The 22,602-nt window shown below is 44.3% G+C and overlaps 1 protein-coding gene across 2 annotated transcripts; it reads left to right on the top strand.

Moving 5' to 3' along the window:
- Nucleotides 1–1,191: 1,191 nt before the first annotated feature.
- Nucleotides 1,192–21,905, top strand: LOC138973843 (uncharacterized). Of its 2 annotated transcripts, none has more exons than XM_070346554.1 (7): nucleotides 1,192–1,734; nucleotides 3,264–3,599; nucleotides 17,560–17,693; nucleotides 18,466–18,649; nucleotides 19,334–19,457; nucleotides 20,025–20,188; nucleotides 21,002–21,905. In XM_070346554.1, exons 1-7 carry the CDS (start codon nucleotides 1,674–1,676, stop codon nucleotides 21,109–21,111), a joined length of 1,113 nt encoding a protein of 370 aa, XP_070202655.1. In that variant the 5' UTR covers nucleotides 1,192–1,673; the 3' UTR covers nucleotides 21,112–21,905. The 2 variants fall into 2 exon arrangements, with proteins under 2 accessions (XP_070202655.1, XP_070202654.1); XM_070346553.1 differs by lacking the exon at nucleotides 21,002–21,905 and adding an exon at nucleotides 20,509–20,950.
- The last annotated feature ends 697 nt before the right edge of the window (nucleotides 21,906–22,602 follow it).

Raw genomic sequence — 22,602 nt, 5'->3', positions numbered from 1 at the left:
CAATGAAAATGGACATTAAAGTATTCTTATCATATCTTATCTTATCTTATCGTATCTTATCTTATCTTATCGTATCCTAAAATGGTGGGGAAATAAGGACACATTTGTAGCGTGTAAAAAAGTTACTGGTGTAACGAAGCATCAGTCCCTCTTAGTAACAGAGGAAAGAAAGCCTTCACAAAACGCTCCAATACTCACTGAACTGCGTGGACTGGTCTGAACCGCTTCCATCGTCCAGCACCCCTCTAACTCACCCACCCCCACCCCTTCAGAAAAAAATATCTCTTTCAGTTTAAGTGACCCAAAAAGCACTTTTCTGTAATTTGCTTCCAAGAACAGTCTTTGCGTCAGTCAACCGAGAGAGAGAGAGAGAGAGAGAGAGAGAGAGAGAGAGAGAGAGAGAGAGAGAGAGAGAGAGAGAGAGAGATTTTCTAACAAATTCCGGGTACGCTCTTCTGTCTCAAAGCTGATAAACAAACAAACGAAATGATGGATGAATACACGAAACAAGAAAAACGTCGCCCATACGGCGAACTACGGAATAGATCGACGAGCGAATAACACACACACACACACACACGCGCGCGCGCGCGTGCGCGTACGCACACACACAAACACACACACACACACACACACACACACACACACACACACACACACAAACAAACAAACAACACACACACACAAACACACACACTCACAAACAACACTGACACACACACACACACAACACACACGCTCGCACGCACGCACACACACGCACTCACACATACACACCTCACATCATTCCCCGTACACCCCCCCCCCCCCCCCCCCCCACCCCCCCAACACCCAACATCCCGCCAAACACAACACCCCTACCCCCCCCCCCCCCCCCCCCCCCGCCCAGCCACCACCAACTGCACCATCCCGCTCCAACACAAAACTGGGAATGAAGGGCGCAATGCACAAAGCCCAATAGGGTGTGTCCGCAATCTACCCGACAGTGACATATTATAATAACTCACAAAAACCACGGTATAGCTGTCCACACACGCACACACACACACACACGGTTCACGCCCATTTCATTCAGTTTTTCATCTCTCTCCCCCCCCCCCCCCCCCCCCTACCCGAGCCCTGGCTAAAAATAGAAGGGTCGGGTAAGTTTATAAAGGTGGGTACCCGCACGTATGTTTGCAGAGTAGCATTGCTGGATAATATATCGTACTACCCGTGGGGTATATATTTGGTTATCAACCGCTGAAGGCCTTTCAAAGCAAAACGAAGACGACAGTTAGAAAGCGGTGCATTTATTGCTTGTTGTTGTGTTCTCGGCGCGATACTTATATTTATCAGTAGCTGACTGTATTTGCAAACTGACAGGAAAAGGGCAAATCAAGAAGAAAAGACACAAACAGAAGGCGAAAAAAGTGAAAACCAAGGAATCAAAAATCCCCAACACTGCATCAGCTATTGTCACGGGAGTGTGTTTCGAAGTTTCTATGAAAGCAGACGCGCTTCTTTTGCACTGAAGTGAATCAGTGGTGTACACGCATACACTGTGATGAAAAACAAGTAACGCACAGAACAGAAACTAAATTGGCTGTTTTCTGAAGAAAAAAAACCCACTAGCTGTCTACAACAGCTCAAAAGGAATTATCGTCAAGCGTCGCCAAAGAAAACACAAAGGAATGACAATGACTTGCAGAGGATTAATTTTTCTTGTGTTCATCCTCGCGGCTGATGTGCACGGTAAGTCAGACTTGCATTTTTTATTTTTTATTTTATTTCAATTTATTTATTTATCTTTTTTAAAATTGTATTTATTCATGTATTCATTTTCCCCCCATTGTTTTTGTTTTGTTTTGTTTTTTCGGGGAGGGGGGGGGGGGGGGCACACAATGAGGAAGAAGAACGTAACCAAGTATTTATACGGCTGAGATTTGTTGGTGATATTGTAAATCGGGGTAAATTTCGATTTTTATTTCTCCAGCCAAAAATGTAAAAGCCTTGCATTAATTACACTGATGGACAAAAAAAGAAACGATATTCCTACACAATGGTGTTTTATAATTGTGCGGGCGTAACAACATAAATTATGCGACAGTCTTGTTGTAGGATGTAGTATTCTTCTTGCGCTTTGGGAAATAGTTGTTGATAAAACATCCAGCGCGCGCGATGATCCTTCTAAAAGGTCAAGACAAAAAGTGTAGTGTTTCCAATTCCGCGACCGACCCTTTCTTTTTCCTTCATACCCTAGAATATTTTTTTGGGACCCTTCAAATAAAATAATTATTAAAAAATGACAACTCGATTTTTCAGAGTTTACAAGGAAACATACGCTTCTCCGACATCAAGGATACGCAGCTCTACCGTTTTTCGGCCAATTAAAAGCCACATGCGCTTGGGTAGATAAAATAAAATAAAAAATATAAATTAAAAATTAAATCCAAAAAACACAAATTGGTAAATTAAATGTAAATAAAAGATAGTCAAACGACCTACCGACACTATAGTTTTTACATTTAGTCAAGTTTTGACTAAATGTTTCAACGTAGAGGGGGGAATCGAGACGAGGGTGTGTAGTGTGTGTGTGTGTGTCTGTGCGTGTGTGTGTGTGTAGAGCGATTCAGACCAAACTACTGGACCGATCTTTATGAAATTTGACATGAGAGTTCCTGGGAGTGATATCCCCGTACATGTTTTCTTTTTTTCGATAAATACCTTTGATGACGTCATATCCGGCTTTTTGTAAAAGTTGAGGCGGCACTGTCACACCCTCAATTTTCAATCAAATTGATTGAAATTTTGGCCAAGCAATCTTCGACGAAGGCCGGACTTCGGTATTGCATTTCAGCATGAAGGCTTAAAAATTAATTGTTGACTTTGGTCATTAAAAAATGAAAATTGTAATTAAAATTATTTTTTTATAAAACGATCCAAAATTACTTTTATTTTATTCTTTATCATGTTCTGATTCCAAAAACATATATATATGTTATATTCGGATTAAAAACACGCTCAGAAAGTTAAAACGAAGAGAGGTACAGTAAAGCGTGCTATATGAAGCACAGCACAAGCGCTACCGCGCCAAACAGGCTCGTAACTTTCACTGCCTTTTGCACCAGCGGCAGACTACGTTCAGTTTCATTCTGTGAGTTCCACAGCTTGACTAAATGTAGTAATTTCGCCTTACGCGACTTGTTTTGTTTAGCCTTGTTATCGGAAACACGTATTTTGTTTGTGGCCAAATTATGTTTCTCGCTTGTCTCTCTGTGCAGGCATCCGACTGCCGGCCTGTCGAGACGACGGCACCTTAGAACTCAGCACGACTACCAACATGGCCGTCGTTACTTGTGACGACTTCAACACCAGTGACGTCATCGTGTGGACGTTGGAAACGCCATCAGAAAACATTACCCTTGGAAACTGTGATGCTAGCGGGGCATGTACCAATGACGCTAATTATAACGTCTCTTTCTCTAGAGGTTCTGTCAACGCCATCAGTAATATGACGGTGCATAACGTCACGGCGATTGAGTTTGCTGGCTCCAAAGTCACGTGCTCTGTTCAAGGAACGGCGGAGAAGGTGGCGAGGTGTACAATGGACGTTGTGCGTGAGTATACGCACGCACCCACGCACGCACGCACGCACGCACGCGCACACACACTCACACTCACACTCACACACAATCGCACACACACACACTCACACACATACACACTCACACTCACACACACTCACACACATACACACTCACACTCACACACACTCACACACACACTCACACACACACTCATTCACCCCCCCCACACACACACACACACACACATATTCATGCGTATGCTTACTCTGTAATGTTATCCTCGGAAAACAAAGTTGAGGTAAGCCCAGCTGAGTTCAACCTTCCACATGGGGTCACCAAGAACAACAACCTAATTCTTTCTCTTTGAATAAAACAGATTGTTTAAAGCAGGACGCCCCTTTTTTGTTCACAGAACTTTGAACTTATATTACACAAATAACTTCAACCCCTCTTTTCGTCCAAAACTGATATATTTCAGTTATCTAACACCCCGTTCACACAGCTCTGCGACCTTATACCCCAGTTACACATAGATGCCGCTTCTACTACGTTGTAAAATTGTCCGAGAGCGTGGCCAATCGTGGACCAAACGTGGGAGGCATGATTTCCATGAGCGTGGTTTGATCGGGGTGGGGTCGGGAAGCTGCACGCTCCCCCCACGCTTGCACAAAAGCCGGGTCGTGGCCTACAGAAAGCGTGGCAAAGCCTTATTGAGAACGTAGCGGGAACGCCATTATCGTACAATCAGCGTGGTAGCATCGTGGTGAGATCTCTGTGGTCGTGATAAAACCATCATCAGGTCCGTTCATATTCGAAGGTGGGGTATAATCGCCGTCAAAACCCAGCACATGGCAAATAACAACAACTAGTTCAAGACTGTACTGCGCCACGACCCGGCTACGCTTGTTTTGTGCAGTATAAAATTAGCGTAGAGAGAGCGTGCATCTTCAACACACGGCCAGTACAACTGGCCTTGACACGGAACGATTCAAGGGGGGCAATCTCAGTCATCTGAAAGAGGGAAATCCAAACGCAATCCGCCTTGTTCGATTTTATGGGCTTGGACGATAGAGAAAAATAAGAAAAGCAAAAGCTGGAGTCCAGTCTGGACGAAACTGCTATCAAGAACGCAGAATTGATTTTTTCTGAGTTTTTTTTTAGCCGTAAGCGCCATGTTTATCGGAGCAGGAAACTCTTCCAGAGTGAGGCCCCTTTGTTGGTTTCACTGCGGCCGCATTTGTGAACAGCAGTTACTGAGAAATTCGAAATGAGAAATGGCGCTTACGGCTAAAAAAAAACCTCAGAAAAAATCAATTCTGCGTTCTTGAAAGCAGTTTCGTCCAGACTGGACTCCAGCTTTTGCTTTTCTTATTTTTCTCTATCGTCCAAGCCCATAAAATCGAACAAGGCGGATTGCGTTTGGATTTCCCTCTTTCAGATGACTGAGATTGCCCCCCTTGAATCGTTCCGTGTCAAGGCCAGTTGTACTGGCCGTGTGTTCAAGATGAGAGAGCGTGCAGCTTCCCGACCTAGCAGATCCCACCCCGACCAAACCACGCTCTTGAGATCCTCCCACGTTTGTCCCCGATTTGTCACGCTCTCGGCCACTTTTCCATCGTAGTATAGAGGAGGCGTGTATGTGTGAACGGTGTATTAGGCACGTGGACTGTGGATAGATGTACAGTGATTTAGTGCCCAGACCACATTTCAGCGAGTGTCACAAAGACTCGAATAGTACGCTAGGTCAACAAATGAATAGTCGGATATGGTAGAAAAGTACATCAAAGGCCCACTCTGCCTCGCCGTCTCCGATCTGGCCATTCTTTTCCAAAGCATAAGACCATCCCTCCACTTGGTCACATACACAAAATGAACATTCTTGGTGCTCGCTTTGTACAGTGGTATTTTATTTTAAAGAATTAATTTCGTAAAAGGCACGGATGTTTTGGGTTTTTGTGTTGTTTCTTTTAGGTTTTGGAAGACGCTACAAATGCAGCGTTCCCGTTTAATAAATAGATAAATAATAACTACAAAAGTGACGTCTGTTTGTATGCTATTTGTACAGAAAATGTGTCATTCGAATGTGATGCAGAAATAACACCCACCCTGTTACTCCTTTCAGTCCAGAGACATAGTGTTTGCTGCCGCGCGAGCCGAGAAATTTTTCCCTCTTTATCTTTGCTGGCCGCAAAATCCCTCCGCGCGGTGTTTCCAGACACATCGTACGTAGGGTGCTATATCAATCTGCGAAATTAGTACAAAATAAAGTCCCCCCCCCTCCCCCCATCTCTCTCTCAATTCAAAATGAAGTCAACACCCCCCCCCTCCCTCCGTCTCTCTCTCTCTCAATTCAAAATAAAGTCCCCCCCCCCCCCTCTCTCTCTCTCAATTCAAAATAAAGTCACCCCCCTCTCTCTCTCTCAATTCAAAATAAAGTCTCCCCCCTCTCTCTCAATTCAAAATAAAGTCCCCCCCCCTCTCTCTCTCTCTCGCTCAATTCAAAATAAAGTCCCCCCCTCTCTCTCTCTCTCTCAATTCAAAATAAAGTCCCCCGCCCTCTCTCTCTCTCTCTCAATTCAAGATAAAGTCCCCCCCCTCTCTCTCTCTCTCTCTCTCTCTCTCTCTCTCCATTCAAAATAAAGCCCCCCCCTCTCTCTCTCTCAATTCAAAATAAAGTCCCCCCCTCCCCCCATCTCTTTCTCAATTCAAAATAAAGTCCCTCCCCCCCTCTCTCTCTCTCAATTCAAAATAAAGTCAACCCTCCGTCTCTCTCTCTCTTAATTCAAAATAAAGTCCCCCCCCCCTCTCTCTCTCTCAATTCAAAATAAAGTCACCCCCCTCTCTCTCTCTCTCTCAATTCAAAATAAAGTCCCCCCCTCTCTCTCTCTCTCTCTCTCTCTCTCTCTCTCTCTCTCTCTCTCTCCATTCAAAATAATGCCCCCCCTCTCTCTCTCTCAATTCAAAATAAAGTCCCTCTCCCCCTGACTCCGCCCCCCTCCCTCTGTAAGGACCCCCCTCCACAAGGACCGATTTTTGTCAACATTTTAAAGGTCGCTAGAGAGGGGTTCCACTGTATGACCTAACCGCTACTGGCAGACGGCCTCAATCTTCACGCGCAAAGACGAGATTAATAGGTGCTCGGTTTTGGTATTTTGAATTACATTACATTAAACCTTTGTTGGGTTTCATGGTCATGGCAACAGCCATAATAATATTACATGATGTATAATATCATATTTCAGCATATGTGAATTACATGTCATCATACTAAACTGTCATACATTTTTATTCCTACATTATTGTGATTGATCACAACCAAACCTACTATCATTGGACACATCCAAATGCAAGCGCCTGTTCTTGACAATTTCCCTCTAATCTAAATATAAAATCAGTGCAATTTCCTGGGTCGGGCTTTGCCACAGACACTCACGGTTTGGCCTGTAGGTAAAATGTACAATGTATTTTCTGATTTGTGCACAAAAGCTTTTTTTCTTTTTTCTTTTTTTTAACATAACAATGTTTAATGTCACTGTATGTTTAAAAGACCATGGTCATATTTGTAAAAAAAATGTTAAATTAGAAAATAAATAACATTTTGGTTCATGATTTTTCCTACACCTGTGCTAAAAATAAGAAATAAAAATGTCGGGTATATAAGTCACTCAAATACAGCTAGGTATGAATGGCTCGGTTTGAGTTTGTTGCAGTTGACCCTGCACAATGCGACATATCATGTTTTTGTTGAACAATTTTGACGTCACCCCTCCCATAGGGTGACGTATTTCACAACTTCCTGTGTTACACAAACTCTGTGATGACCAATTTTGACGTCACCCCTCCCATAGGGTGACGGATTTCACAACTTTCTACAGATGAACAATTTTGACGTCACCCCTCCCATAGGGTGACGGATGTCACAACTTCCTGTGTACACAAACTGATGACGTATTTCACAACAAAATGGCGCTGCCCATGGTCAACCTCGAAACTATCCGTATAGAATGGGGGCGTCCTCGCCCCCATAAAAAACTACCGCCCACATCAGCCCATTGCTGAACGTCCATCTGAAAAGGGCTGTATTGCAATTCTACGGGGATCTTCCAAATCTTGATCCGGTTGACTCCGGGTGGTTGTAGGATGGGCAGAAAACCGCCTGAAGTAGAACCTACACCAACTGAAGTCATGCTAATTCTGAAGTGTGGCTGTGGAGAAATTTACCATGTGCAACAACATGCTGTGGTTGCGCAGTCGGTCAATGTGCGTGTGCCATCTTATGTCGATGTCTACTCCTTGGAAATTGCACAAATCCGCACTGGTCATCCATCGTAGTCATCCGCACTGGGTATGTGCAACCGTCACCTTCACCGGTCACCAGCACTGGTCATCTGGATCGGTCATCCACACTGGTCATCATTTGCGGTCATCCGCACTGGTCATCCTTTTGTGATCATCCGCATCGGTCATCCGCACTATTCATCCTTCATTATCATCTGCACTGGTTATCCGCAGAGGTCATCCTTCATGATCATCTGTACTGGTCATCTGCACTAGTCATCGTCCATGATAATTTGCACTGGTCATCCGCACTAATCATCCGCACTCGTCATCCGCACTGGTCATGTTTCATGATCATCTGCACTGGACATCCGCACCGGTAATTCGAACTGGTCATCTGCACTGGTCATCCTTCATGGTCATCTGCACAGGTCATCCACACTGGTCATCCGCACTGGCAATTCTCACCGGTCACCCGTACTGGTAATCTACATGACATCCTGCGTAATCATCGGGCTTGGTCATTTATTGGTCATCAGGCATAGTCATCCGCTACCATTTCGGCAATTGAAAAAAGGATCGATGGTGGCTGCCCTCAAACTGGAAACTCACTGCATGACCATGTCATCTTGTGTGGTAAACCAGCGTGGTCATCCCGCCTGGTCATCTGGAGTGGTAAACTACACATCATCCTGTGTGGTCATCGGCGAGGTAAAGTGCATACTAACCAGTATCCCTGGTTCGTCGCCATGACCTTTACGTTATGAGATAGAGGTCTTTTGTATATGAGACATGGTACATCAGGTTTAGCCTCTTGACATGACGCCTAATACACCTCCTCGGGGCGTCACTAAATGACACAACACTGTGTATATGGTGTCAATCGCTTGGCGCTGTGACACCTTACAAGGCCTTTTGTCTGATGTATACATTCCTCACCTGACTAGATCTTTTTTTTTTAAAAAGCACAAGATAACTTTAAGTTATTCTGGATATTACAGCCAGTTTTCCAGGATTAAGTTGTTATCTGCTTGCTCACCGACCAAGTCACTCATTGATTCTGGAACCCACCAGGATGGTAGGGTCACTTCAACGACGAGCGCTTCATAAGCTGTCTCCAACTCAGGCGGCTGTGAGCAATTTTTGGGAAGTTGCAAAACATTTCCCAATCAACTCTGTAATGATATCTGTCCCTCTGTTCATTTGTCTTCTCTATCTTCTCTTTCCGCGCACCATACCCTGTAAGATGGTCTTGGAGAGCCCGCCTGTTCTTGTTACATTGCCATACAATCTCAGCTTCGTCTTCTTGACAGTTATCTTTATAGTGATGCACGTGCTAAGTGATGGTTTTGCAGACATTAAAATATATGACCTTGAAATTGTTTGACCTTGAAAACGTGTGACCTTCAGTGTTGGTGAACGTTTTTATTCATGGCAAGTTTTAAGAAGACATTTCGTCATTTTATCTTCAAAAATAGTATAATCCTTTATCATTTGAATGAACATTTGACATTCATATGACCTTGAAATGCGATGAAGGTCAAGCAAAGTGCAACAGTAATCAAAGCCCACAACACATATAAGCTTAAACCATTAGCTGTAACTGAAAAAATATATTGCTAAAACTAACTATATCATCCTGCTCCGTTAACCAGTTTTAACGGTCCCTCAACAGACCAGCCATTCGGGTTATAGTGTCTGCTAATCATGTAACTGTTGTTATGCATATTAACTCCCGGAAAACATAAATAAATACAGTTCTGCTAGTTTATAGCATGCAGTTTCGACTATTTTGCAGTCTGGAATCCATCTTGTCCGCCATCTTGAATACATCAAAATGCCCAAGGATGACAGAGTGTCATCCGTCGGATCTGTAATCTACAGACATCACAGAGTTCAAAACAGTCAAAACATTCTCCGAGGTATTTTTTGAGGGGTTAAGGTCAAAATCGGGAAATGACGACCTGACTAAGAGAGAGGGAGAGAGAGAAGGAGTGAGGGAGAGAGAGTGTGTGTGTGTGTGTGTGTGTGTGTGTGAATGTCTGAAGAGTACTCGGGTCCAGCGCGAGCGTTTTTTTTATAAAATAAAGTTCAATTCAATTCAATTCAATTCAATTCAGCCTCACAAAAAAAGATGCAGACAGCTGGATTCGTTGAGAACCTTTACTCATGGCTTCCTTCGGATACAGGCCTGTCAGTGCAGAGGAAGTGACTTATTAGTGCAAACCAACACAACAACTTGTAATCAACTAAAGTAATCTACAAGGCTCAATTCAGGAAGGCCTAAATTTACCTCTGGACAGTCTTTGCATAGATGGTAGTAAATTATATCAGATATAATGCAGTAATGGCGGCACTGGATAACAGGAGATTTGAATTACAACCCAAAGCTCAAGATAACCCGTGAAAGAATGCACCATTGACAAGGGCGTGTCCCCTGTAAGGCTTGCGATTCAGGCCTTTAGTTAATGTGCTATTTCTGTTTTGAAATTGGAACAGGGCGTGAACACTAATGCAAACAGGCCCAAACGGCGAGACGAATATATATATATTACTTCTAGTATGAAAAACACTCGTGTGGCCCTCATTCAAGTTGACAGTTCATACGGAATCTTCGAAGGACGGATGACTGGGCTGATATTCAATGGGTTTACGACACTTTGGTTGAACAAACCTGGGTGGAATATTTGATAATTATTATAGTGAAATAGTGATGTACGTTTTCAGTTCTTTTTCGTGTGTGGGATGCGGGTGGGGTGGGGTGTGTGTGTGGGGGGGAGGGGGGTGTGTGTGGGGGAGGGGGGCCAGTGTGTGTGTGTGTGTGTCGGTGTGTGTGTGTGTGTGTGTGCGTGCGCGTGAGTGTGTATACAGGTGTCCATTCAACACTATTTTATCAACTTTCTTTCACTGTATCTTCAAATTTACCCGACCCCTGCTGTTGCTAGATTTCCACGGGGACGAAGCGACCCGGATGCCCAAGCATTAGCACGATAAAGAATGACATGAAATGACCTGAGATCATATCAGGGGGCGTTACAGTACACCCATGTACCCCGTGCACGAATAAAAAAAAGTTGTCTACAAAAGAGCCGTTTACGGGGATCTAATAAGTCTAGTATGCTGGAAAGCTAGCAACAACAAGAGTCTCGTAAACTTTGAAGGTAACAGCATGAGTCACTCCAAGTCAAGTTATGCGTCCGCGATCCACGTAATTAAAACGTCCATAACCTTTGCACAAATCCAAAAGGTTGCTAAAGAAAGCAAAAAGTTTTTATTGTCTACGGTAACACTAGCAGCGGATTCAAAATTGTTCGCACAGAGCGAGCAATTCCTCATCTGTCAGACGTGCACAATTCATGCTACAGTGCAGCGACACTCCCATGTCAACTGTGGAAGAATCTCTAAAGCAAGCGAAAGAGACTGACATACTTTACTTTATTTGGTGTTTAACGTCGTTTTCAACCACGAAGGTTATATCGCGACGGGGAAAGGGGGGAGATGGGATAGAGCCACTTGTCAATTTTTTCCTGTTCACAAAAGCACTAATCAAAAATTTGCTCCAGGGGCTTGCAACGTAGTACGTAGAGGTTACACGCCGAGTCTCAGTGATTATTAAAAATAATGGTCGAAGTTAGCGGATCATGAAAAATGCGAGCTTTAGCGAGCTTTTTCATGACCGCGAACTGAGACCATTATTTTTTATAATCACTGAGACGAGGTGTGTAACCTCTTTATTCCTCCTTTCTTCAGTTATTCAAAGAAAAGAGGAGTTTTTTTGCGAAAGTTTGATCGAATCCTATTCACTCAACCAGTCAACCTGCGCAGGCGATCGATTAATGCGCGGTTGTATAGTTCCGTGCAAATCATTCCATTCTGTTAACACTTCTTGTCAGTTCTCCTATTTTGGACTAAAATCAAGTACACAGATATGCTGTTATTCTGCTGTGGCGGCAAAGGCAGATATTGTGTGTTCTGTATATGTTTTGGTATCGCTTAGGATAATGTTCTTTCGTCAAATGGGACTAGCAGACGAACTTTTGCACCCGTGTTCCAACGTTAAAAACTGTATGAAGTTCAGTTTTCTGGGGAAAATAGTGTATGAAACCGCTTTATGTTGTTTAAATTGATGAGATGTGTGCATTTGGTTGCGTGTGATCTGTTTATTAAATGAAATATTGTTGAAAACTGACCGTCGGATTGCAGTCTGTTGTCGAAGAAACTGAGTGAAAAGAAGGGGAACTACTCTTGTCGCTAGACAAAGTATGAGTTACTTGCCTTGCGGGAAATTGCTTGTGATGAACGTTTGAGCACGGCAAATCTAGATTCAGAAAACAGCCGAAGATTCATGTGTTCAGGCCTGTAGTTGTTAATTTAAATGCGGTATGTTTGTATTGTTTGCTCCAGAGATGTAGGGGAGACCGGGGCTAGTCCACCTACTTTTATGCTTTTGGCAGCATAACTGGCGAGTTTGATGAACTAGAAGACTGATTTTTTATTTTACATCAAGACAAATGTGTAGCTGATATCAATGTGCAGACAGTTTTTATGTGCGCATGAACATTTGTTGTACATACTGCTTTAAGTAGACCTACCCTAACGTAGGCGAACTTGCCCCAAGTCGGGGTAAGTCCGCCTACAGGGTGGGGCAAGTCCGCCGCTCTCATCCCATAGTAGGTACAAGACTAGTAGTGGGCAAGCTTTAGTGGGAAAGCTTTTTTAATTCCCTTCAATATTTAGGTTCAAAAATGCCAATGACAAAATACGAAAGAATGTAACACAAAATTACGTTAGGGGAGACCGGGGCTAGTCCGCCTACTTTTATGCTTTTGGTAGCATAACTGGCGAGGAGACCGGGGCTAGTCCGCCTACTTTTATGCTTTTGGTCGCATAACTGGCGAGTTTGATGAACTAGAAGACTGATTTTTTATTTTACATCAAGACAAATGTGTAGCTGATATCAATGTGCAGACAGTTTTTATGTGTGCATGAACATTGTTGTACGTACTGCTCACGGCGAACATGCCCCATGACAAATAGGCGGACTTGCCCCTGCACGGGCAGGCAACTCTAGTGCCAGATAGCGAGCACAACATGGGAAGGAAGAAGCAAAACTTTCGTCAGAACTCGACCTTAATTAACGCACTTTCACTCGACACCAAGACTAAGTATTTGTTCTCAGAGGTAATGCATCAAAACCTAAGTCAACTCCTATGCATTCATGTTACAAAAATGAAGAAAAACACTTTTTGTGATCTGTACTCACGATATATGGGCGCGCAACCTCTGAACTTCTGCAGGATATGGCGGGAAGAAGGGACACCACTCTCACATGGTGTGAATGACTACAAGGTGGCAAACGTAAGAATAAACAGACAAAGACGGATGTGCCCCGGGGGCGGACTAGCCCCGGTCTCCCCTATACTTCGTACGTTAGAGCGTTCGGAACTTTTCAGTCGCAAAAAGTAGTACCGAAACAGAACAACTTCTCAACCCATTGCACTATCGAGGATTCAGGCTGTTGCTGGGTCGTTATTTGTTTGGTTGCTGGGTCATTATCGAAAAATAACTACCCCTACAAGTTTACAGAGGTAAAGAAGCAGAGGGGGGAATAAAATAATTATATGACCTTACTTGGAGAATGCAAGTTTCCAGTACAAAGGACTTAACATTTCTTACATACTGCTTGACTAAAATCTTTACAAAAATTGACTATATTCTATACAAGAAACACTTAACAAGGGTAAAAGGAGAAACAGAATCCGTTAGTCGCCTCTTACGACATGCTGGGGAGCATCGGGTAAATTCTTCCCCCTAACCCGCGGGGGGTGAAAGAGACTGACAGTTTACAATAATATCAACAGAGCATCTTAAAAGAGAGTATGAGCAATGCATATTTTATATACTACTATATATAGTTTATTTAACTACTGGACATGGAATTCGCCCACTGATGGATAATGATGCTTATATATGTAGTGGAGGAGTGGAAGGGGTAGTAGATACACGAAGCCCAAGTCCAAGCGTCTTGTTTCAACTTTTTATTCAAGAAAACAATGCAAGGAAACGTAGAGGCCGAAGGCGAAACCCGTAGACAGCAAAGCAAGGGTAGTGTCGTGTTCAGCTGCTAGGAGCGAATGCATGCTCATGCGACGAAAATACAGTTTAACGACCTCTCTGCTTAGAGCAATTTGGGTCAAAGATATCAGAGCCGAAGCTCTACGATGTGTGCCTGGGTGAAGATGAGCAACAACAAAAAAAACAAAAAAACAAAAAAAACTTTTACTTTCCGCAATGGAAATGCTGGAAGAACAGGATTTAAAATCAATTCCTTGCAGGGGATACACGATTGTAGAGATTTATTCTTTCATTCCGAGGCAGAAATGCTTTTGTATTCAAGAAACGTGGAACGTTGCTATTCCGGAAGGGAATTGATTTGATTTGTTGGTACTTTAGAATAAAGTTGTGAAAGTGGCATCTGACTGATCATGGCAAAGGAGTGAGTGTCAGACCAAGGAGGGTCGTGGTGGAGAAGCCGAGGCACCCTCTACGTACTTGTGGATTCGGCGGCTAGTCAACTGGCGAAAAGCAAACCCGGTCCTCCCTAGGACCTATACTGGCCGGTTAAAAACATATGTACAGGGCTGCGACTTTATGTCGGTTTATTCATCAACGCCTTTATGGCACCCTCTGTCTACAGAGGCATGGGAAGGGGGTCAGGTGAGGAGGCCAGAGATGTGTCTCTGTAACCCCCTCTGGGGTGGGGGTGAGAAAAAGAGGATAGGCTATTTACACTGTCATACACAGTCGTTCGCATACTCTCGCACAGCTACAAAGGCCACCCTCCTCCTCCCAAAAGAGACGGACGTCTCAGATATGGTAGGCAGAGGCTGGCTGTCTAATCTAATATATACACCTAAGGTGACACATGGAGTATATGAATGTAACGTGGCATTAACTATAAGCCTAGCGCACGGGACACACGCGACCTCGGCCCCGCCGGCGGAAACACGGCAGGTGGGCGAGTGCAGCGAAGGAAATGATTTGTTCATAATAAAAATAATAGTAATAACAATAATAATAATAATAGTAAATAATTAAAGAGTAAGGAATAACTTACAAGTGCACGGGCCACACGCGATTTCGGCCCCGTCGGCGGAAAACACGGCAGGTGGGCAGGTGCAGCGAAGGAAGTGGTTGGTTCATAATAATAATAATAATAATAATAGCAATAATAATAGTAATAGCAAATAGTTTGTAGCTTAATGAAGTAAGATGTGCTATGCCGAGATCATCCAGCTAGATTAATATGTAGACCTAAGATACACTCATAATACATGTAACGTAGAACATTTACTAACAATAAACACATAGACATTTACTATTGATATAAACATAGATACACATAGTTTAATATGGGGAACCTTAGATGGTTGTGGTACGAGGGAAGAAAAAAAATAAAAAAAAAGATAGAGGGTCGGGAACCCTGTCCTTTCCAGGGCCAAGGCTCTACCAACAGACCTCTGGGTTCCTTGTCCTTTCGACGGTTGGCAGCAGGAGGGAGGATTGGGGGGAGGTCCTTCTAAGGTCTGAACTGGATCTGGCTGGGCCTATGCCTCCAGCAACCTCAGAGCCATTTGGCCACAGACGATTTCAGGAATGGGGGTGGGCCTGACAGGATGGGGTGTTTGGGGGTATCCTTTGAAAGTCTGAACTGGTTCTGGCTGGGCCTGCATCTCCAGCATCCTCAGAACCATTTGGCAACAGACGATTTCAGGATGGAACGGGTCAAGGTTCTCATCGGTATCAGGCCGAGGGACTGATGAGGTCGGAGGAAGTCGTGTAGACTTAGTCCGTGGGAAGTCCTGTACTGGGAGAGTGGTGCCATCTCCGGGGTCAGAGGTTGGCAACCTGCGAAGAGGTGGTGGAAGTCTAGGGCCATTCCACATTCGCAGCGGGGGAAGGTGAAGGAGTAGTAGGAGCTCACGGTGCGAATGCGCCGGAGCAGCTGCATCTCCTTCAGGGGGAACGGGTGATGGTGGCCCTTTCTGTCCGGAGGCAGCGCTAGCCATCCGTGCTTTGTGCATCTTTCCTTGAGGGTCTCGCCATACCCTTTTCTCACAGCCTTAGCCAGTTTGCCTTTCGCTTCTGTGACCGAATATTTCAGGTCTAGGACCGGGCCCTCGGAGAGGGCCGCGGCTTTTGCTGCCCTGTCAGCCAGGTCATTGCCCCTGATGCCTGTGTGGGATGGTAACCACATGAGAACGAGGTCGGTGCCCCGAACCATAATTTGGTGACATAGAGCCTGGATTTCCATGCGGAGTTCTGGTCTGTTGCCTGTCTCGCTTGCCAGCGCTTGCAAGGAGGATTTCGAGTCTGAGAGGATTGCCACTCCCATGGGTATGGCCATGTTGTCGTTCACGTGGGAGCAGGCCATGAGAATGGCATACATCTCCGCCGTGAAGATACTGACCCCCTCGTTTAGTTTATATTTTCGCACCAAGTTGAACTCTGGGATCGCAAAAGCACAACCCACCTCGCCGTTGTCCAGGACAGAGCCGTCCGTGTAGACTTTGAGGTAGTTGCGGAGCCTGCCGTCCAGAATCTCCTTGGCCATGGTCGCTAGGAGGAGTGGGTTCTCCTTTTTGGAAACTGCGTCGCCATACGTGTGGCTGATCTGTGGCTTATGCCGGTGTCCGGCCTATACTTATAGCCCCGGCGCGGACTGCACAGAAAGCACCGTCCGGCGGTGATGAAAATCGGACTGAATACGGCCAGAAACACGGAATCTGTGTTTCTTACACTTGCTTTACCCTACGTTATTTAAACAAATACAGAACCAATCCTAACAAACAATACATCAAATTAAAGCTACGACCTCTAGCTTTCCATTGCAATAGATCACATTTCGGAAAAACGTATATTTATTTAGTAGGATGCAAAAACAATGGTCCTAGTGAAGGCACTGAACCAACTTCAGTGCGGAAAATTACAAAACTCTCTAAACTGGAATAATGGACAAACTCATAAATCATACAGATAAAAAGAAGAACCCTAGACAAACATCATGATATGCGTTACTTGGGGAAAAATTATCCATTGACTTAGTACGAAGCGGTAAAGTCCGAAAGTAAATGGAATCAGCTAAATTCCTGCGCGAGTACCTGTCTGCATAAATTAGCAATCTTTGCAGAGGAACCAAGCATCACTCATTACAACCAAATCCTTATAAACAAACTAAAATCATATGCAACATAGGTACGGGATATGTAATAGTGATACAAAAATGACAAAACAATGATTGAAAAGACAAATATGAGTTTGTGAGAATCAATTTCTCTCGATGATACATGAAAACCGGTCAAGGTCAGAGTGACGCTTTGGTCAGTTCGAAGCATTATCGTAAATAACACAATAATATGCAGCCATCCAGCCTAATCGGTGACTTCTATGCAAACCTAAATATAATTAGGATCGTATCAAAGATAAAAGGGACTTTGAAAGATAGAAGTTAGGTAGATATATAAAGAAAGGTATTTTATTAGAATTTGCGCCGGCAATGGTGCGCGCGCAGCATCGTATCGTCTGCTATGGGGTGGGTATCCCGTTTGTACTGTACACAAGGCTGTTTCGCTATGCGATCGGATGATTAGAGTGTTTAGAGTAGCGAAGTGCACTTTGCTACATATAATCATACAATCATGTTTCTTTTCAGATCCAGCGGAAGTGGCGTCATGCAATGCGCAAGCAACGCCTGCGTCGTGGACAGCTGACATCCAGTGTGACGTCACAAGGGTCAAATCTTCACTTAACCGTTATCAGTGCCACTGGTATCGAGGAACTTCGGAGGTATATATCTATATATATATACGACTTGTGTCTGTCTGTCTGTTTGTCTGTGTGTGTGTGTGTGTGTGTGTGTGTCCGCGATGCCAAGCCAAAGTTCTCGGTGGATCTTTTTCAAATTTGGAGACCGTATTCAGCTACACCCCGGACACAACCTCATCGATGAGATATTTCAACACGTGCTCTCAGCGCGCGGCGCTGAGCCGATTTTGGTTTTTCGCGCGCAGCGCTGAACCGATTTTGGTTTTTCTCTCGATCCATTCCCAGTAACTCTTCCTTATCTTCTCCAGTGTTTTCAGCCGCGTTTGTCTCCCTTCCTCCGTGTGGTGCGCCGACCGGGTCCCCGGCGCAGCCTGGTATTCGGCTCAACTTCTTCCCGGCGCAGTCGTACCCGGCGAAGCGGGTATTCATCTAGTATATATATATATACATTTATATATAGAGAGAGAGAGATAGAGAGAGAGAGAGAGAGAGAGAGAGAGAGAGAGAGAGAGAGAGAAGGGGGAGAGAGAAATGGAGAGAGAGAGAAATGGAGAGAGAGAGAGAAATGGAGAGAGAGAGAAATGGACAGAGAGAGAGAAATGGAGAGAGAGAGAGAGAGAGAGAGAGAGAGAGAGAGAGAGAGTGAGAAAGAGAGAGGGTGAGAGAGAGAAATGGGGAGAGAGAGGGGAGACCGGGGGGAGTCACTGGTTTATCCATTTATGTTCACATTTCGCGTGACACCATTTTAACTACTACACTGGACTGATTTTGGTTCTTCTTCCTTTGGTGACAGGATTCGCAGACAACGTTTCTGAAGATAACGACCTTCACCCCACGACCTCGCCCTAATGACACTGATTTAGCTCAAGGGGCATGCTCTTTGACCTCCGACCTTGTGGCAAAAGGGGGAAGTTACTACTACCGGGTAGTTGTCTACCCTGGCGGAACTGAACAAGTTACCCGGCCCGTGATATTGGGTAAGATTAGAATGCGTTGTTGTTATTGGTGTTGTTGTTGTTGTTGTTGTTGGTGTTCAGTTTTTCAGTGGTGGTGGGACTGCCTAAAGTACGCATCAGGTTCTTATTACAGTCAATACCCAAAACACCACGGCAAGGGAGACAACAACTTAAAATCGATGTTGGCGTGGCTGCCATATAATTGTCTCCCGTGGAAACGTCTTTAATGTTATATTTTTTAAGATGTTGTCTTGTTGTTTTCGGCCTTTCTGGTTTGAATTTTAATCTGATTTTTTTGTCAACTATTTTTTCCCCTACAGTTTAGGTCTTATATCTGCTCTTTCCTTTGGATTCACACATGCTTGCGCAAGGCTCGCGGACCCAGTACCGCAAATTCAGTTGACTATACTTTACAGTCAACAAGAAGGGGAGTGGGAAGGGGGGCTAATTACATTTACTAATATTTTATTACCTTACATTTTGCTTCCATACTTAAATCACAGGTTTCAGTGGACAAATAGACCACAGCTTTAAACAGTTGAATCCCCCTTTTACGACCTTAAAGCTGTGGTCTATCTGTCCACTGAAACCTGTGATTTAAGTACAGAATTCTGTACATGATTGTATCCCTATTTTTCAACCTCGTAGCCCCGGAAAGTCATAAATAGACCACAGCTTTAAGTGTTGTGCCGTTTGTGTTTACAGTCGAGCCACTACACCCGACCATCTCGTGCTCCCCCAAGCCCTGGACCGCGGACAGCAAGCAACTGACCTGTACCTGCAGCACGAAGTTCACTGGTCAGCCCGTGGGCAGACTGCAGTTCTTCAGGTACAGTGGAACCCCCATTTTAAGACACGCCGATTAAAAAAAAAAAATCTTAAGACACTGCTTTCTCAAATTTTGTTTACTAAAAATGAGGACGTTTTAAATTGGGGGGAGGGGGCACTTTTTTCATAAATGGAAAATAGGAGGGGGCGTAAATGTACGGACACTGTCGGAATACCTTAAAATCTGAACATTATGTCCACCAAAATTCTCATGTTCATTACAAGAAGCAGTTTGGGCGTAATCAATTGAGGACGATACAGAAACCTGACGCTTAACTTGGCATGCTTCCCCTCTCCCTCTCCCCCTCCCCCCGCAAAAAAAGTTTCCTAGACCTGTTGACATGCACCCTTAAACTAAGTCTGCTAGACAGCTATCGTAATGAAATATCTCCCTCAAAATGAATCATGTTGCGTGTTATTTTTAGACATTTTTATTTAGTATTTTGTATTTATTGTAATGGCAGAGGCGGTGTGGGCGTGATAATCTAATGATATATCTCCCTCAAAATGTTCATGATGCGAGTATTTTTTAAAATTATTTTTTATTAAATATTGATTCTGTTGGCAGAGGCGATGTTGGCGTGATAAACTCGGGACGTTACGGTGACCTGACGCTGGCCATGCCCCCACAGAACGTGTCGGTCAGCGAACTGGACACAGACAGAGCCTACTTCTCCTGCCTCGTGCACTGGGTCGGCAACAGCCCCAGAGACCCGCATCACGTCACCCAGGGTAAGTCAGGCAGAATTAGGGATTTAAGTCGACCAAAAGTGGGTGCATTCCATGTAGGTGCACTTCCTGTAGGCGTTTTTCCTGTGTAGAGGGAATGCACAAAGGAGCATTTCCCCTCGGTGTAGCGGCGTTTAGCCGATCTTGCTGGAAGTCACGTGATGCTGACTGAGCCACATCGGTAAACATGGATATATATTATGTCTATCATTTTCTATAGTTTTCAAAGAGATTTGATTTAGTTTTGCAATTTGTATTGAAGAAATGAGAAAATCCATAAGTCCTCATGTCAAACCTGCACCCTATATGTCACTTTGTTACAGAGGAGGCGAGCAGTGTACGTTCCTCTAACACTGGCATTGTCGGTGGGGATTCTTGTAGAGCCTTGTTGTTGCTAATTCAGTCCCTATATGTCACCGTGTTACAGAGAAGGCGATCAGTGTTCTAAGACCCTTGTTGTTGCTAATTCAGAGCCAGGGGAGGCAAGCCGTACGTGTTCTTGGAGCCTTAATGTTGTTGCTGCCTCGCTAATTCAGGCTCTATACATTATGTCACTGTGTTACAGAGGAGGCGAGCAGTGTTCTTGGAGCCTTGCTAATTCTGTCCCTGTAATTATGTCACTGTGTGTTACAGCTAAGAGGAGGCGAGCAGTGTTCTTGGAGCCTTGCTAATTCTGTCCCTATAATTATGTCACTGTGTGTTACAGGGGACGCAAGCAGTGTTCCCCTGACACTGGCACTGACGGTGGGGATCCTTGGAGGCTTGTTGTTGCTGCCTTGCTAATTCTGTCCCTATAAGTATGTCACTGTGTTACAGAGGAGGCGAGCAGTGTTCCCCTGACACTGGCACTGACGGTGGGGATCCTTGGAGGCTTGTTGTTCTTGGCGCTTGTGGTCATGATAGTTCTCTTCTGCCGTAAAAAATGAGGATGTAAGTCACAGTCGCTTGTTCATGTCAATGCTTGGTATTCTCCAAGGTGCCAGGACACATGTCGTATGCACTTAGAGCGCTGACTTCCCTTTGTTTATCAGACCTTTGAATAGCGCTCTGCCGCCTCATTTGTTAAAGATTTTCCGTGTGTAACCATACGGTAGGGGAATAAAACGCCTTTCTAAAACTAGGCTACACTCACTTACACACTCATGACAAAGATCTGCATTATGTGCACCGTTTGACTGTAAGACATCATTGTAGCATCGGTACACATCTGATCTGTGTAATCGTTACGTGTGTGTCTGTGTGTGTGTATATGTGTGCGTGCGTATAGTGTGCCGGTGTGTGTGTGTGTGTACGTGTGTGCGTGCGTGCGTGCCGCGTGCGTATAGTGTGTGTGCCGGTGTGTGTGTGTGTGTGTGTCAGTGTGTGTTCGCACACCGGCGGCGTTTCTAAAGCATTGTGTGTTAAGTTTTACGCCCTCACAGCAAAGCCATTAGGGGCGCATTATCAGTGTGTTCATGTCCAGAACTAATTTAAATGTATTTATGATATCCTATGACATGATAGTGAGTTCGAACTCTGAGCAACTCTGTTGCCGAATCAGAAGGAGAATATTGTACGTTTGTTAGTCAGAATACCTAACAATTGTTCTGTCCTCATTTTTGAAAAAAGTGAAAGACGCTTTCAATATCTTTCTTGACTCAAGATCAGTGACCGTTATTTTAAAAAACATGTTGCAATAGTTTCTGTAAATGTGGTCATTAAATAATAACTGAAGAAGTAACCTGTGAGGTGGACGTCATGGAAAAAAAAAAGAGAGAGAGAGAGAGAGAGAGAGAGAGAGAGAGAGAGAGGGAGAGACAGAGACAGAGAGAGAGAGAGACAGACAGAGAGACAGAGAGAGACAGAGAGAGAGTTTGTTTGTTTGTTTATTTGTTGCTTAACGTCCAGCCGACTACGCAGAGCCATATCAGGACGAGGAAGGGGGGGATGAAGGGGGCCACTTGTCAAGCGATTCCTGTTTACAAATGCACTAACCCATTACTTGTGTCCCAGCAGGCTTTAGTAAAACTAAATTAATACCTACTGGAAGATTACCAGTTTCCAGTATGTTAAAATAGGCTTAACCTATCTACTGCTGGACTTACATCAGAACACTAACAGATTAAACTACATGTATACATGAATCGCGAGACAAGCGGAAAGAGAAGAGATTTTTGGAAAAAATACAGGTGAATGAGCAAGAAGGCAGAAAAAAGAAAAGAATTCATGAAGAAAAAGAGAGCATGACAGGAAAGAGGAACCAAAAATCTACCTAACAGCAAACTAGAAAGCTCCTGCGGTTCCAAAAACAGGAGGGGCCTTTAATTTCATAACCGCAGTGCCCCACTGCGGGAAGAGAGAGAGAGAGAGAGAGAGAGAGAGAGAGAGAGAGAGAGAGAGAGAGAGAGAGAGAGAGAGAGAGAGTGTATGTTGGGAGA

This window comes from Littorina saxatilis, linkage group LG8, assembly GCF_037325665.1.
Source record: "Littorina saxatilis isolate snail1 linkage group LG8, US_GU_Lsax_2.0, whole genome shotgun sequence".
In the NCBI taxonomy this organism is placed as follows: Eukaryota; Metazoa; Mollusca; class Gastropoda; order Littorinimorpha; family Littorinidae; genus Littorina; species Littorina saxatilis.
This window is presented reverse-complemented; position numbering and strand designations above follow the sequence as displayed.